Here is an 18,766-nt window from a genome sequence, read left to right on the forward strand (position 1 = left end):
GTTGTCTATGGAGTAAGATTATGAATTGAATCATAATAAGCATGAAGAGCGCTACGCTTTGTATCAACTGTCCACCGATGTCCCTGCTCGAGAGGGAAGTAATTATGTCCTTGTCTTGTAGTCGATCCGCCTGTGTGGGTTGTGTGTTCTCGTCCACTTTATTAAAGGAACAGAACGAGGCTGGGATTTTCAAAAAGCCCTTTTTGTTTTTTTCCTGTTTTTTTCCGGCTTTCATGGCTAATTAAAGAGACGGTTGCTAAGAGATGATCGGAAGCATCACTGCGAGACTCGAATGCACTTTCAGGTTTTACTTTCTACCTTTAACATCTAGGTTCTTGACCAGAGTTTGAGGCTTCCACAAGAAGAAGTAGACAGTGCAATGGCCGCTTTGGAATATTCTTCAACACTACAAGTCAAGCACAGGCCACGTGGTCCAAAGATGTCAGAAGATGATCAGAAATGGACGAGGGGGCAAGAGCCGGGGCCGCAGATAATGCTGGGGAAAGCACATGAGTTTTTCCAGATTTGTGATATTGAGGATAAAGGCTTCATAACGGGTCGTGACATGCAGGTAAGATCAGGAGGACACAAGACGCTGAATGTTCTGTTACTTGGATTATCCAAAATAAATTTGGCTAAAGGTTTTATTTTATTTTTTATGTAGGCAAAAAGTAAGCAGAAAAAAGTTTTTCAACAGGTCAGATGATTAGCCAATAGCTCTACTAGGTGTCTATCTATCTATCTATCTATCTATCTATCTATCTATCTATCTATCTATCTATCTATCTATCTATCTATCTATCTATCTATCTATCTATCTATCTATCCATCCATCCATCCATCCATCCATCCATCCATCCATCCATCCATCCATCCATCCATCCATCTATCTATCTATCTATCTATCTATCTATCTATCTATCTATCTATCTATCTATCTATCTATCTATCTATCTATCTATCTATCTATCTATCTATCTATCTATCTATCTATCTCATATCTATCTATCTCATATCTATCTATCTATCTATCTATCTATCTATCTATCTATCTATCTATCTATCTATCTATCTATCTATCTATCTATCTATCTATCTATCTATCTATCTATCTATCTATCTATCTATCTATCTATCTATCTCATATCTATCTATCTATCTATCTATCTATCTATCTATCTATCTATCTATCTATCTATCTATCTATCTATCTATCTATCTATCTATCTATCTATCTATCGATCTATCTATCATCTATCTATCTATCTATCTATCTATCTATCTATCTATCTATCTATCTATCTATCTATCTATCTATCTATCTATCTATCTATCTATCTATCTATCTATCTATCTATCTATCTATCTATCTCATATCTATCTATCTATCTCATATCTATCTATCTATCTCATATCTATCTATCTCATATCTATCTATCTATCTATCTATCTATCTATCTATCTATCTATCTATCTATCTATCTATCTATCTATCTATCTATCTATCTATCTATCTATCTATCTATCTATCTATCTATCTATCCTATCTATCTCATATCTATCTATCTATCTATCTATCTATCTATCTATCTATCTATCTATCTATCTATCTATCTATCTATCTATCTATCTATCTATCATCTATCTATCTATCTATCTATCTATCTATCTATCTATCTATCTATCTATCTATCTATCTATCTATCTATCTATCTATCTATCTATCTATCTATCTATCTATCTATCTATCCTATCTATCTCATATCTATCTATCTATCTATCTATCTATCTATCTATCTATCTATCTATCTATCTATCTATCTATCTATCTATCTATCTATCTATCTATCTATCTATCTATCTATCTATCTATCTATCATCTATCTATCTATCTATCTATCTATCTATCTATCTATCTATCTATCTATCTATCTATCTATCTATCTATCTATCTATCTAAGTGCTATAGATCTAGCCTAATTCTATTATTTTTTATTAAAAAAAACTTGTGAAAAAATTGCATAAAAATGTTTTGTAGGATGCAGTAAAGTAGATGATATGTACATAAGATGGTAAATGAAGACTTGACCTTCCTGAGCTTTTGCTTTTAGTCAAATAAAAACAAAACTAGCATCTGAAATCTTAAATACTAGAAGATGAAGGAGAACATAACAGGAATCCTCTATGTATGAATGCTACAGTGGCCCTAACATCACAGTATATTGTATTCATCACTGATTCCTGAGTCCTTGCTGTGGGTGCATGCAGTGAGTTGTAATAAAGATACTAGCTATCAGCAGCAGTATATATTGTATATTGTATATTGTCACAACCGGTGGCTTTTCAGATACTGATGACTATAATGCAGTCAATGTGACAAGTTTGCCTTTGACCTTGGTCTCTCAGCTCTCTCTTTATGTTGAAATACAGATGCGATACAATTAGGCCATGTTCAGACGTGGCAGAATTTTTCCGCTGCAAATGTTGGTGCAGATTTGGGGTAATTACGCAACGAATCTGCACCAACATTTGCATATTTGACTGGTAACTCAGACGTTGCAGATATCACAGCGGACTTGCCACAGATTTCAGTATTTGCATTGGAAAGGCTGAAATACGCAGTGAAATTCCGCTTCTTCTCCGCAACATAATGAGCATGCTGCGGAGGGACAATTCTGCATCGCAGCCTAAATTCCGCACTGTTATTTTCCGCAACGTCTGAACTAAGTTTCCTAAAAATGCTCAGAAACAAATGTAAAAAACGGCCGCTGGAGAATTCCACTGCGGACTGTCCGCAGCGGAATTCAACAGCAATTCTGCCACGTCTGAATGTGCCCTTAAAGGGTAACTAAATGTTCAACAAACTTCTGACATGTCATAGTGACTTGTCAGAAGTTTTGATTGGTGGGCGTACGAGAACTCAGACCCCCACCAATAGTTAAAACGAAGCGGCAGAAGTGCTCGTGCTTCGATTCTGTTCAGCTTTTGCCAGTGTGTAAGGGTATGTGCACACACACTAATTACGTCCGTAATTGACGGACGTATTTCGGCCGCAAGTACCGGACCGAACTCAGTGCAGGGAGCCGGGCTCCTAGCATCATACTTATGTACGATGCTAGGAGTCCCTGCCTCTCCGTGGAACTACTGTCCTGTACTGAAAACATGATTACAGTACGGGACAGTTGTCCTGCAGAGAGGCAGGGACTCCTAGCATCGTACATAAGTATGATGCTAGGAGCCCGGCTCCCTGCACTGAGTTCGGTCCGGTACTTGCGGCCGAAATACGTCCGTCAATTACGGACGTAATTAGTGTGTGTGCACATACCCTAATACTTAATTTCCCCTGTGGTGGCACTGTAGGGGAATTAAATACTCATTGCCAGGTCTCCTCACAGATTATAGCTGATCGCTGGGGTCTTAACAGGAGGACACTTTGTGATTTGCTCATTGTCAATGGAACCTTCTAACAAATAGGGATTGTCCAAATTGGACAACCCGTTTAACTCTGAATTATCTATTTGAAAATGAGTTCTCAAAACCAAGCAACCTCTTTATCTTGTTAGGCCTTAATTCAAGTCAGGTGTAGACAATTTTAGAACTTAAAGGGTTTTTCTGGGTTTTATGTAACGAAAGGTCATTCACTGTATAATAAATGGTTGAGCAACTTTTTGTTTATATACTTTGCGTTTCAATTCCTTACTATTTTCAAGATCTCTGCTTACTAATAGGGCAGATTCACACGAGCGTTGCGTTTTTGCGCGCGCAAACAACGCGGCGTTTTGCGAGCGCAAAAACCATTTGACAGCTGCGTGTGTCATGCGTGTCTGATGCGCGGCTGCGTGATTTTCGCGCAGCCGGCATCATAGAGATGAGGCTTGTCGACGCCCGTCACTGTCCAAGGTGCTGAAAGAGCTAAATCTTTCAGCACCCTCGACAGTGAATGCCGAACACAACAGCGAAAAACCTGTAAAAAAAAGGATAAAGTTCCTACTTACCGAGAACTTCCCGGCCGTTGCCTTGGTGACGCGTCCTTGGTGACGCGCCTCTCTTGACATCGGGCCCCACCTCCCTGGATGACACGGCAGTCCAAGTGACCGCTGCAGCCTGTGATTGGCTGCAGCCTGTGCTTGGCCTGTGATTGGCTGGAGCTGTCACTTGAACTGAAGTGTCATCCCGGGAGGTCGGACTGCAGGAAGGAGACAGGAGTAATCGGTAAGTTAGAACTTCGGTTTTTTTTACAGGTTCATGTATTTTGGGATCGCAAGTCACTGTCCATGGTGCTGAAACAGTTTAACTCTTTCAGCACCATGCACAGTGAATGTCTCCCGACGTCGCGGACCGGAAATTTTTTGGCCGGGTTCGGCCAAAACGAGTTTGGCCGAACCCGGTGAAGTTAGCTTCGGTTGTCGGGGTTCGCTCCTCGCAAAGACACTCCGTTTGGATGCTTGGAAACAGAAAAGCACGTGGTGCTTTTCTGTTTCCATTCATCCTTTTGACAGCTCGTGCGCTGTTCGCACGGAAGTGCTTCCGTGCGACCTGCCTGGTTTTCACGCACCCATTGACTTCAATGGGTGCGTGATGCGTGAAATACGCAGAGTTATTGAACCTGTCGCGTATTTTGCGCAGCGAACAAACGCTGCGCAAAATACACGGACTGTGTGTACTGCCCCATAGACTTCTATAGGGCATTGCGTGCCGCGCGAAAACCACGCGCCCTACACGCTGCCAAATCACGCTCGTGTGAATCCCCCCTTAGTGAATAGAAACACACTTCTTTGCAAACAGAAGCTGACAATCTGTACTGTTTACCGAGGCGCACAGTTAATAAAGCATATCAGTGCTCTCGCTTATATTGATCCCTTTATCTGTGTCTTTTGGACATGATCAGAACAGGTTTTCAACCTCTGGATGTTAACAAGTTGTTTAGTTCACTGGTAGCAAGCAGAGATTTTGAAAATGGGAAGGAATTGAAACACAAAGAGTAGTTGAAAGTTGCATAGCTTTTCATTATAAAATGACTTGATTTACATTATCCAGAAAACTTCTTTAATAAATTCTGAGACTCTAAAGAGGAGCTGTTACCTCTGCTGACATGTCTATTTTAGAAAAAAAAACTTGTATTCTCCATGAAATAACAATTCTGGAGCATCTTTTCTTAGAAAACATGGTGCCACTCCTCTGTTACTCCTCATAGAAATGTATGAATAAATTGACAACTGGGTGAAACCAGTTTTGTGGGGGGGGGGGGGTGTCCCTACACAGACTGACAATGTCCAATCAGTGCTGACAGAATGAGATTGTATAGGCACACGCACCTTTGACAAGGGAAAATGGTAACGCCCATTGTCAATTTATTTATACATTTCTAGGAGGAATAACAGAGGAATGGTACAACTCAGAGTTCTAAGAAAAGATGTTCCAGAATTGTTAGTTCATGGGGAATACATGTATTTATTAAAAAATAGACATGTCAAGAGAGGAGACTGGTCCTCTTTAATTACAGATCCATTTAGTATTTCTTTATTTTATAAGTACCGGATATGGTAAGGTTGGTGGGAGAATACAGAGTCCTGATCAGAGTCCTTGGGCAGATAAAGGCAAGACCTGTAAGGTTGTAAATGAATCTTAAATGGATTGAGGTTATACAAACAGCTGCTTTCTTCCAGAAACAGCGCCACTCTTGTACAATGGCTGTGTCTGGTATTGCAGCTCAGATACATTCTCTTGAATAGAGCTTCGCTGCAATATCAGAGACAGCCCATGGACAACAGTGGAGTGGTTTCTTTAGAATAAATTTTTTCTAATCTCACACAACCCCTTTAACATCAAGGGTTGGAGCTCTGTTTTCTTCTTACGGATCTACGTTCCTCGGCTCCTCCTGGCGTACGATCTCAATTATCACTAATGGTGACTCACTTCTGACCTTGGCTGCTATGCTGGCTTTCCCGGTAGTTACTCTCGTATTCACCTTTACTACTGAATGACAAGGGGAATGATAACACCCAGTTGTCAACGTATTCATACATTTCTAGGTGGAATAACAGAGGAAAGGCACAATGCAGAGTTATAAGAAATTATATTCCAGAATTGGTATTTTATGGGGAATATCATTTTTTTCTATTATATTAAGCTCCAAATCCACTGCTTCCCATCTAGCTAGGGAACATAAAAATCTGGCTACTTTTACTTGCAGCCACCACTAGGGGGAGCCTCATGTGAAGTAAGCGCCCCCTAGTGGCAGATGCAGGCAGCCACAGTCTTATTATTATCTCTCTTTAAACCGTGTTAGCCAGCTGAAAAACGTTTCATGCATGGGATTTGGAGCTCAGTATAATAAATATGTTTCTGGGGAAGTTTAGGGTGACATGTAGGGCCACCTTTGTTCTGATTGCCATGTTTGGGGTCAGTAAGGATTTTGCTCTTTTTGTATCACCAGGTTTTGTTTTTGCTTCCTCTGGATCCACACAGCATGAGAAAAATAGTATGAAGTTGACTGTATTATTAAATTTCTTTACATTAATCTTCATCTCTTCTAGAGGCTTCATGGAGAGCTACCTCTTAGTCTCGATGAACTGGAAAACGTATTCGATACTCTGGATTCCGATGGGAATGGATATCTGACACTGGAAGAATTCACTACAGGATTTAGTGAGTGCTTCTGTCTTTAGATAGGTAAATCTGAAAAATTATATTTGAAGGAACACTCTGACACACTGTACTATGCCTAGTGCAGGGACTGAGGGGGTGGAGCATGATTTCTGTCCTTGAGGCATGCACCACCCCCTCAGAGCCTGCAAACAATTTTACTGGGATGTTCCTTTAAATATACTGGATCTATGCTGTCCTAAATGTGTCCAGCAAGTCCTGTTCACTGCAATTATATACAGTTAATTTCCATTCTTCCCGTATCCTTAAGACTAATGTCCTGTTGACTTAGAGGATTTTTCCAGGGTCTTGGTCATATTTAGTCCGTGCTAAGGAAAGTATGATCTCTAAAACCATGATCCAACTTTGAGCCCTGGCCTCTGATGGTGCATGGACCCTGATAATTCAATTTTTCTTGAAGATTCTTCCTTAGGCAGCTGTAGATGTATATTAGATATTGGGTATTTTTCCATCCTGCTTTATGCCTTTGTAAATGTATATTTTTACTGTCTATATACCTAAGTGGGCGTGGTCTTTCTTATTATTGTAGTGCTGTGCTGAGCACTCTGAGCCAATCAGATTTCATGCCACATCTGCTCTTTCCCCTGCAGTCTCGCAGACACAGAGAGAAATTGCAGCAGCATCCCCCTTCTCCATGTCTACAATTTAGGGCAGGGGTGGGGATCGTCCGGCGCGCGGGCTGTATAAGGACCGTGAGATCATTTGGTCTGGTCCGACCTCACTCTAACCGCTGCTGCCGCCGTGTCATTCCCTGCTTGGCTCCATCCGCCCTACTCACATTTAGAAGCAGGAGGAGGGAGGCGGAGCCAAGTATGATGGCTGTCTTTGTGAGGCCGGTGCGTGCCGGCCCGGGAGTGGACCAGTCCCCTGACCTGAGTCACCTGACGTGAGGTCAGATGACTCAGGTGAGGTGACTGGACTCGTCCACTCCCGGGCCGGCACGCACTGACCTCCTTACTCAGAAAGCCACATCCACATTTACTAGTAGTAATGACAGTACTTGGCTCCATCTGCCCTCCTCTTGCGCCTGACCTAAAATGTAGAAACTTAGCTGAGGCCTAAATGTAGAAATTTTGCTGTAGTGTACACATAGGACCTGTCCTAAACTCATGAAGTGAGGTCAGGTGACTTAAAGGTGTTTTTCCTATGAAGGACATTTATGATATATCCACAGGATATGTCATAATTGTCAGATAGGTGCGGGTCCCAGATCTGTCTCTAGAATGGGGTCCCCTAAACCCCATTTTACCTCATCATGTTGTGGCTGAAGCGTGTGATTTCTGACCATAAAGAAGGAAACAGCTTTGCTCGCTGAGCTACGCTGTTTCCGTAAGTCCCATAGAACTGAATGGTAGTGTGACGGAAACAGTATAACTTGCATGCTACGCTGCTACCGTAACTGCAATTCACTACCATGGGAGGTACGGAAACAGCGTAGCTCAGCTTCTGCCGCAACACAGAGCGGCAGAACGGGGTTTAGGGAACCTAATTCTAGAGATAGGTGCGCGTCCCAGCGGTGGGACCCGCATCTATCTGACATTTATGACATATCCTGTGGATATTCCAAAAATAAAGCAGTACAAATCCCGATATCAGGAGCGGCGTCACGCTGTAAAATCAAAACTCAGTCTGACGTAATGTAATCTTCAGAAAAAACATGGTTGAACAGCAGCACACGTCTCCCAAATGTCAGTCAATAGATTATTTTATTGGGCAGAACATCCAGTAAAAAATGGCAACATTTCGACCCGTGACAAATGGAGGGTCAGAAAGACCTTCCAGTTGTCACAGGTCGAAATGTTGCCATTTTTTACTGGATGTTCTGACCAATAAAACAATCTATTGATTGAAATAGAAAGACCCTCCACTTGTCACGGGTAGAAACGTTGCCAATTTTTACTGGATGTTCTGACCCTCCACTTGTCACTCGACCACATGTTATAAGAATCCAAATGACCCTTAGCAGAAAAAAGGTTCCCCACCTCTGATTTAGGGTATGACTCTTAGGAGGTTTCAGATCATTAACAGATAGGGCAGTCTGGCATCTCACCTGACTGACCAGTCCCTCTTAAAACCTGATATGTAAGTTCTAGCAAATGGGATATCAGGCAATCATATAACAAAGTATATGTTATATCTATGGTATGTTATAGTTGTAATTTTATTGTTATGGTGAGTAGATGCAGAAATAGTTCCATTATTAATCATCCTAAAAATGTTGCCATATATTTAACCATCTTCTGTCCACAGTCTTGTTGCCCCTGAGATTTTTTTCACCTTGCACAAGAATGTCTACAGGTGTTAAAGGGGTTCTGTGACCCCTAACAATACTTTCCTCCACTCCGGAGGTCTCACTCCGCTCTAAAATCTCCATCAAATGTACTACTCCATTATTAAAGTTAATTTCCAAAATTCTATGGTGATTAATTTCATAATATATTTGTATAGGGGAGCTCTGTTTTACTGACTACATAAATTATATAAATCTGGCTGCCTGCAGCTGCCACTAGGGGGAGCAAAATGCATATGGATTTATACAGCTTGTATAAAATGCTGCGGGAGTTGTATAAATCTATATGCAGTGAGCTCCCCCTAGTGGTGAGGGTAGTTGAGTTAGCTCTAATCAAATTTCAACTTTTTGCAATATTTCAGGTCACTTTTTAAATGGAGAAGAAACACAAATGAAGGCAATAGCTCAAGGGGAACTTGCTGAGCAAGTTGAATTCGAAAACATGTATCAGACAAAGTGGGAAAAAAGTACTCAAGATGTCCAAGAGGAGGATGTGAACACCCAGTTCTACAACTTGATAGATGGTTTAGGGGCAAACAAATTTTTAGAGGAGTAAGTATACAGTAGTTTATCATGGCTGCTTCTCAATTTAAAGTAGTTGTCCTCTTTGAACAGTCCTTTCTTGCGAGACAAAAATTACAAGGAGGACCCCTAAATCAGCTGCAATCTGTGGGGAAAACCAACAGCAAGTGTTTAATTTCCCTGCAGTGCCACCACAGGGGAAGTGAAGCATTACACAGTTTCCGTTGGAATCAATAAGCTGTCCATGTAATTTACGGATGCGATGGGTCCTCCAGAGTAAGTGGTGCCCATTGTAGCCGCTCTGGGGGGCCTGAATGGGGGGCACCTTCTATTAATTAAATTATGAGGGTATTGGAAAACCAAACAACCACTTTAATGTGAAAAATGGCCATATAATCACTAACGTTAGAGCAATTACCAAAATTAAGCTTGTCTTTTTGTTTTTTTCTAAATTCCAACATAACAGATCACCTTTTTCAGGAGACCTCAGTTAGTCTTTCGCCATTTTGAGCAATAGTTCACGTAAAAAAATTGACATGATGATCAGCCGAAATCACCTAAATAGTCCACTTGGCTCAATTTCTCTCTTGTCTGTATGGGCTGCTTAAGTTTGTATGCTCTTTTTAGGGACCATTTGACTTTCAGAGTTTCAAAATATCCATCATATTACATTGGAATATTCATGCAGGAGCCAACCAATAATATAACAAACATGTAATCTAATAAAAATGTCAAAGTGACGGTCACCAATATGGCAGTAGAGCTCAAAAGTCGGCAGTGATGGATGTCACTGTGACTTCCGCTTCCATGCAATGCCAATATGGGTGGAAGCGGTAGTCTGAGGCTGTACGGACTCATGTAATAGACAACAGTCTAGGTCAATTGAGCGGTGGATATAGCTGGTGATGTCACTCACCAGTTCCTGCTCACCCACTCCATACTAAAGGACATGTGGCTGGGTTTGTGACCCACCCTATAGAAGGCACATAATGACTGTCCAACCATGGCAATGGACAGTTGTTTTAAAGGAAAAGTCAACTTTGGCAACCAATGAAAAAGCAAGCAACTTTTCACACAGTCTCCTATTGTTTGTGTATAGAACTCCTATTCAAACCTATGTGTTTCCATAGTAACAGACAACAAGCAAACTCTGTAGTCTGATCTTGCAGTCATATTGACATCCATCTGCAACCTACATCTTGCTGAACTACCAAATGTAAGTTTCTAATAATTAGGGAACAGATGGAAGGGAAAAGGACTGCAGGTTCAGACTACACAGCGTTTATTTATAATCTGTTATGGAGATTAACATGTCTGCATAGGAGCTGTAGACACAAAACAATAGAAGATTTTTAATTAAAGGCTATGTTCACCTTTGTGGGGGTATTTTTTTTTAAATAAACAGGCCAATCAGTCTATTTGGTGTAACTTTATAATTAATTTCTATTAAAAATTAGTTTTACTGTTTGAGATACAGCTGCTCTGTATTCTCTATACAGAGCAACTGTATCTTACGCTATGTCCTGAATCCATCAGTCCCACAGACCTGATGGGTTCAGTGTCCACGGGTCCTGCGTGTTTCTAAGGGCGGGTTCACACATAGCGGAATTTCACTTAAATTCCGCTGCGGTCACTCCGCAGCGTTAATCCGCAGCGGAGCCGTTTCTCCATTGACTTTCACTTTAATTTAGCAGTGTTCGTTTACACGATGCGTACAATTCCGCTGCGGAGCATAGGCTGCGGAGCGGAATTTGGTGTCCGCAGCATGCTCTGTCTGTTGCGGAGCAGTGGCGGACTGGTTGCGGACTCATGGCGGAATTTCTCCATTGACTTCAATGGAGAGTCAAAATTCCGCAATGAAGTCCGCAGATCTTATGTGTGCTGCGGAGCGTATTGTTTTTACTACCATGACATTTCTTCATTCTGGCTGGACCTATGTATTTCTAGGTCTACAGCCAGACTGAGGAAGTCAATGGGGCTCCCGTAATGACGGGAGCGTTGCTAGGAGACGTCTGTAAATAGTCACTGTCCAGGGTGCTGAAAGAGTTACGCGATCGGCAGTAACTGTTTCTGCACCCGGGACAGTGACTACCGATCTCAATATACATGTATCTGTAAAAAAAAATATAAGTTCATACTTACCGAGAACTCCCTGCGTCTGTCTCCAGTCCGGCCTCCCAGGATGACGTTTCAGTGTAAGTGACGGCTGCAGCCAATCACAGGCCAAGCACAGGCTGCAGCGGTCACATGGACTGGAGCGTCATCCAGGGAGGTCGGGCCGGATGCCGAAAGAGGGACGCGTCACCAAGACAACGGGCGGTAAGTATGAATTTCTTTGACTTTCACTAGGGAAAGTGCTGTCCCTTCTCTCTATCCTGCACTGAATAGGGAGAAGAGAAGCACTTTTCCTGCAGTCCGCAGCGGCCAGTCCGCATCAATTTTCTGCACATTTTGTGCAGATCCGCTGCAGAATCTGCAACGCAGATTCTGTGCGGCATTGATGCGGACAGTTGCGGAGGAATTCCGCCATGTGTGGTCATGCCCTAACACACATGATCCACCTGCAATCTATCACATCTAAGTTATGAAGTTAGGCCGGATTCACACGGGCGTTGCGCATCTCGGATGTGAAAAACTTTAATTTTTCACGTCCAAGGTGCATCCGTGCTTGCGCTGCGGGACGCGATATCACGCATCCTCCATAGACTAGAGTCTATGGAGGGATGCGTGAAGCGTGAAAAAATAGGACATGTCCTACTTTCTCACGAACCCTTCACACGGTCCGTTGAAACAACGGCCGTGTGAGCAGCCACATTAAATTATATAGGTCCGTGTGACGGACGTTTTTTCAACGTCCGTCACACGGACGTTTAACACATTCGTGTGAATTAGGCCTTAGATACGATAGATAACAGGTGGATCCTGCGTGTCAGAAAACCCGTCAGTCCCGCGGACCTGATGGGAACAGGATTTAGCGCTACATACAGCTGCTCTGTATAGAGAATACAGAGCAGCTGTATCTAAAAAAGTAAAACACATTTTTAATAAAAACGAATTATAAAGTTACAAAATAAAAATGCCCCTCAAAGGTGTACATAGCCTTTAAGACTATTTTCAAAGTTGCATAATATGTCATTTTAGATGCACTGGAACAATGAAAAGAAAAATTTGTTGCAATGGTGGATCTTCTTTTTAAGCTACAAAATTACCATTACACAATCTCCGATCAACAGGCGGCCGTCTAGAAGTACCGCACTTTGTTCAATCCTGACATAATTGAACTGCGGGTAATTAAATATGAAACTATTAATACTTTCCTGTTTGTTACAATGCTGGATAATTGAGTCATTTGTAAGGCAACAATTACACAAACCCTCATAATGACCCAGTGGCAAGTAGGAAATAAACCAGAGATTTTTTGGCCATTTGAAAGGACGCATTATTGTTTTCAGAATCGTAACACAAAATCATTTCCATAGAAAATACGTAATTTGCTTTACTAAGCATCAGGGTCAGGAAGTGTTTTCTTGTTCTGAATAATATAAGTAATTGTACAGCAGTAGGCTATATTGTACGAGCCCGTGGTGTAGACGGTATGAGATGTAGAATTATAGGAAAAAAGTCATTTAGGCAGTAGGCGATGATACAGCCGAATGTAAAACGGAAATTGAACCTATATTGCAAAGCTTGCCTGTTGCGATGCAGCCTTATGATATAAAGTACAATTCACTTTTTGTAGATTTTTGTTGAAATAAAATATTTCTCCTGTCATTCTCGAATTCAAAAACGTTATCCATTTTTAAATTTTTTTGATTTCGTCGCTCCGCCATTGATTTAAGACAACCCCCTGCTATATGTCCTATTAAACATTGATTGTCCTGCATGGCTCTCGGCTGGAGAAGACAACAGGCATTCAATGAAAACAATGAATGATCACTGATCCTTATGGGTGCCCTGCAAATGGTCAATTTCCTTGCAGTGATAATTTTTTGCCCATGGACGTACATACCGTATAGACCATTCGGCTTCTATGGGGCCCTTGGAGAGGAGGGGGTTATCCTATCTTTGCTGTTGTAGGGCAAGAACCTGTGCAGCTGTATAGTAATCATGTAAGTGAGGGGGGAATTGGCCTAAGTACGTGGAAAGGGACACAAAATTTACTCTCTTCTGCATTGGGTGGCAAAATTGGGCACCATAATGTGATCTCATTTTGATCTTGGCTAGGGTCACCCTCTCTACTATGTATGCCACTGCTAGTATATACACTGCAGTTATTGTCTTACAATTATTGTATATTGAGCTGTCAATCCAAGATAATACCTTGAGATAGCAGAGTAGGAGGACAGACTCTAATAGGTCTTGCACATAAATTCGAAAGAATTCAAAATTTATCCAAAATGAAAACGTGATTGAGTTCCTCCTAAATTCTTATCTTCAGTAAATGTATGCAGCATTTTAGTATAAGGCCAGCTGTTAATATTCCATCTTCTATTACAAGAAGAAGCTATTTCCTGTCAGCCATGTTTTACCCCATGGGGCTAAAATCTCTGTCACCAGGTCACCAACGGAGCTACTATTCTGTGTGTGTCTATACCCGTGCCTGGGAACATCAATCACTCTGAGACAACGCCCTTAGAAAGACACTCCAGTAAATTTCTCTATTGTGGCTCCCATTTGTCAAGTACACCCGGTAAAAGGTAGGGCAAGTCATCCTCTTACCGGACACTTTGTTGCCGAACTATCCTGGCTACAATTCACTTTTCACCGTTATTCACTCTGCAATTCATAATTCACCGTAAGTCACTTTCACTGTGCATTCCTATGAGATGCTCAATGTAAATTTAATGGGAATGCAGAGTAAAAGTCCGGTCCATAAAGAAGACGATGTAGGAAGGTAATTGGTAGGACCATCTCTTTTAATGGGTTGTCCGGGATTAGAAAAACAAGGCTGCTTTCTACCAAAATAGGTTCACACCTTCGTATAAAGAATGATCTTTGCGGTTACCCTAAATGTCATGATATTTATACAACATACAGGACCATCTGATGACCATGGACTGGTTTATCATTGCTAACCTACTTTACCTCTATGTCTAGGAAATATCTCCCCCAGCACAGTACGATACACTGTTGTAATAATATTAGGCAATCGCATACATAGTAATTCCCTATTATCCAAATCACTCAATAAGGAAGAGCAGGAATGGGGAAAATGAGTTACTACTCCTACTACTCTTCTTGGCATCATTTGAAGCCTGTATTTTCTGTATGGAGAGAGTAGACGAGCTGTGATCATGTGATCAAGTTTTGAGAGTTCCTCTCATCTCTCCATTGATAAACTACAGTCCGAAAAACAGCGCCACACCTGTCAACAGGTTGTGTGTGGTATTGTATCTTAGTCCCATTCACGTCAATGGAGCTGAGCTGCAATACCAGACACAACCCGTGGACTGGTGTGGCGCTGTTTTGTGAAGAGAGCAACCATGTTTTTGTAATTTTGTACTAGCCCTTTAAACATCTACAGATTAAATTGACTGTGTTTTCAATTTATTCACCTTGATCAAGTCAAGTCAAAAGCATTTCTACTTCATTGCAGTGAGAATACAATAAAACGCTTGTGGATGGATCTAAGGAGGGATGAACCTCATCTACTTTCAAGTTTTGAAGAATTTCTCACCAGAGTTTTCTCACAACTTCAAGAAGCCAATGAGGAAAAGAACGAAATGGAGTGTGCGCTCAAAAAGTTAGTAAACCAAATGAATGAAGTAATAAAAATGATTATTAAAGGGGTTATGTGGGGACCAAAAATTATTATCAGTGTAGTCCCTGCAGTCTGTTATACTCTCGCTAATATACATTCCGGTCCCCCGTCGCACTGATTCTGAGATTTTCATAGATTTTTATAGCGCCACCGGGGGACCGGAAGTCTAGTCTTCTTTGATGACGATACGACTCTTGGTAATGTTACCGATCCCGCTCCACTCTATGTGATCTCTGTTCTACTGCTCCTGCTAGCACATACAGTGCAGCGGTGTCAGTCATGTGACCAAGAGTCGTATCATCATCAAATAAGACTGTGCAACTAGACTTTCAGTCCCCCGGCAGCGCTATAAAAATCGATGAAAATCTCAGAATTAGCGCGACGGGGGACCGGAATGTATATTAGCGAGTGTATCACACACTGCAGGGACTACACTGATAATCATTTTTGGTCCCCACATAACCCCTTTAAGTATTAAAATAGCATCAACATTTTGTGAAGCACAGTAAATAGGGAAGAGAATCATCAAAAGGCTGTACTGTCTGTAGGTATATAATGTCCATTACACACGGCTTCAGAATGGGAGTTTGGGTGGCAGCCATCCCCTATGTTCATTAGCTTTTAAGAATTTCTATTTTCCATCGACCTAAAGGGGTTATCTCACTTAAGACATTGATGACCTATCACAATCGTGCCTCTCGGTTTAGTATGACTTTTTTTAAAGTCAACATGGTCGGACCTTTATAGTCAATGGCCAACCATACGGTTTCCGAAAAAACTAAGCAAGCAAATGGGCATGTCACTCTCCCAGTGATCTACCATCAATGTTTTTAACCCCTTTGATATCCAGCGACGTACTAGTACGGCTCTGGCAGGAGTCCTCAGAGAACCAGCACCATACAATTAAAGTGACAGTGTGCGTGCAATTAGAAGCAGGACCACGGCTGCAGAGGCGCAGCTAGGGGTTTAGCACAGAGGGGGCGAAACATATCTGAGTGGGCCCCCCAATGCATGTAACACGCAGGATCGAGCTGTTACCAATCACATCTAAGGCCACGTTAACATCTGCATCGGGCTTCCGTTCATGGGTTCCGTTAGACCTTTCCGTCAGGGGAACCCATGAATGGAAAAAACGAAAGCTTTCGTTTGCATTATCATTGATTTCAATGGTAACACTTCCGTTGCAAATGGTTTCCGATTGTCTCCGTACCGTAAGGTTTCCATTTTTTTGACGGGATCAATAGCGTAGTTGACTACAATCGGAAACCAATTGCAACCGAAGCGTTACCATTGAAATCAATGCTAATGCAAACGGAAAGCAATGGTTTCCGTTCATGGGTTCCCCTGGCGGAAAGGTCTGACGGAACCCATGAACGGAAGCCTGACGCAGATGTGAACGATCACAGGTGGATCCTGCGTGTTGGAGACCCGTCAGTCCCGCCAGCCTTGACGGATTCAGATCTCAGAGCTAGATACAGCTGCTCTGTATACAGGATACAAAACAGCCGTATCTCAAACAGTAAAAATAATTTTTAATAAAGACGAATTAGAAATTTGCACCAGACACACTGATACACATTTTTGGAGTTTGCATTAGAAAGTGTTGCAGACCTCTCTGAAAATGAATGAAAGAGTATATAACTCCCATCATCCCTGTATATACCAACCATCATCCCTGTTACTGTATATACCAGCCATCATCCCTGTATTTAACCCCCATCATCCCAGTATATACAGCAACCATCATCCCTGTTACGGTATATACTAGCCATCATCCCTATATATACCAGCCATCATCCCTGTATATAACCCCCATCATCCCTGTATATACCAACCATCATCCCTGTTACTGTATATACCAGCCATCATCCCTGAATTTAACCCCTATCATCCCTGTATATACCAGCCTGGCTGGTATATACACGGATGATGGCTGGTATATACAGGGATGATGGTGTTATATACAGGGATGATGGCTGGTATATACAGGGATGATGGCATTATATACAGGAATGATGGACATTATATACCGGGATGGCTGATATATACATATACAGGGACGATAGGGGGTTGTGTACAAGGATAATGGGGATTATATACATGGATGATTGCTGCTTCAGCTATCATCCCCGTATATAACCTCCATCATCCCTGTATATAACCCCCATCATCCCAGTATATACCAGCCTGGATAGTATATACAGGGATGATGGAGGTTATATACAGGAATTATATATACAGGGATGGTGGGGATTATAAACAAGGATAATGGGTAGTCCAGCCATCATCCCTGTATTAACCCCCATAATCTCTGTTTAAAGCAGCCATTATCCCTGTGTATTTTCATAACGGGATCCATCGGCGAGGGCCGGGGTTCTTGCTCACCTTCTCCTCACACGCCGGCAGACTTTTTTTTCCATTATCCCCCCTAAAAAAATAAAATAATAGAAGCTAATCAATAAATTATATTTACCCCAAAAAGGTACCATATTTTATTGCAATAGATTTTCAATTTGCCCTGTTCTTTAAGGGGAACACCCCAGTAGAAGACTTTTATTCACTGAAATTTTGGATGGTCTTCTCAAAAAGGTCCCACTTCATACACAATGGACATTTTCATGGGAATCTATCAGACCACTTGGAAATTTGGAAAACTTACAAGCTCCATGCCAATGATTCTTTTGGCCAATGCCCTAAAAGACCATTGAGTACATTTTTAGATTTGTACCGTATTTATTCTCTCTCCCTTGCACCAGACACATAACATGAAATTTGTACAAGGAAAATATAAAGTGAATACAATGCAGCAATTCTAAGGCCTCATGCACATGGCCGTGCCCGTAACCACGGGCCGCGAGCAGATGACGGCCGCGGGCAGCCGTCCGCATTTTCGGCCCTTGCTCCCATACAAAGCATGGAAGCACGGTCCGTAAAAAGCAGAAGATGGGACATGTCCTATTTTTTGCGGTACACTTCTACGGCCCGGGCACCTTCCCGTAAATAATCGGGAAGGTGTCCGTGGACAATAGAAGTGAATGGGTCTGTAATTGCATGGGGCTTTAATATGTATTTAGGTTCAGAGAGGATCTAACATTCGGAGGCGTACATTTTTGTTACCATTCACAAGTCTTCTTTCACTTACATTTGTCCAGGAAAATCGCCACCTATGACATTGAAATTCAGAACTTATATGAAGAGATGGAACAGCAAATAAAAACAGAGAAGGAACAATTTCTCTTGCAAGTAAGTTCTGATGTCTCTGTGTAGGAAACTGCCCGTGAAATCTTTTTTATCTTCCGCCCTTGGATATTTCTGTCCAGAGGAGATAATAACTATACCAAGAAGAAGGTCATGGCACCTTGATTTATATATTTAATTCCGTACTGTACAAATTTAGTCAAGTGTTTGATTTCAGTTTTTATTTTTCTCAATCATTTCCAGTTTGTGTTCCTTTAAGTATGTCCCGAAGTGGCGTATTTTGTTCATAAACATGGGTCAGGTTACATACAATCTTCTACAATCAGTTT

General features: G+C 41.6%; 1 protein-coding gene across 1 annotated transcript in view; it reads left to right on the top strand.

The window, feature by feature from the left end:
• The first annotated feature begins 333 nt into the window (after positions 1-333).
• The window catches only part of CRACR2A (calcium release activated channel regulator 2A), a 65,040-nt gene continuing 46,607 nt past the window's right edge, over positions 334-18,766 (top strand). The window contains exons 1-5 of the mRNA XM_075859842.1: positions 334-571; positions 6,537-6,648; positions 9,319-9,508; positions 15,075-15,221; positions 18,392-18,482. Coding sequence (XP_075715957.1) covers positions 380-571; positions 6,537-6,648; positions 9,319-9,508; positions 15,075-15,221; positions 18,392-18,482 — 732 coding nt within the window. The 5' untranslated portion in view covers positions 334-379. The remainder of the gene's footprint in view (positions 572-6,536; positions 6,649-9,318; positions 9,509-15,074; positions 15,222-18,391; positions 18,483-18,766) is intronic.

The sequence above is a fragment of the Rhinoderma darwinii genome, chromosome 3 (genome assembly GCF_050947455.1).
Source record: "Rhinoderma darwinii isolate aRhiDar2 chromosome 3, aRhiDar2.hap1, whole genome shotgun sequence".
NCBI lineage: Eukaryota > Metazoa > Chordata > Amphibia > Anura > Rhinodermatidae > Rhinoderma > Rhinoderma darwinii.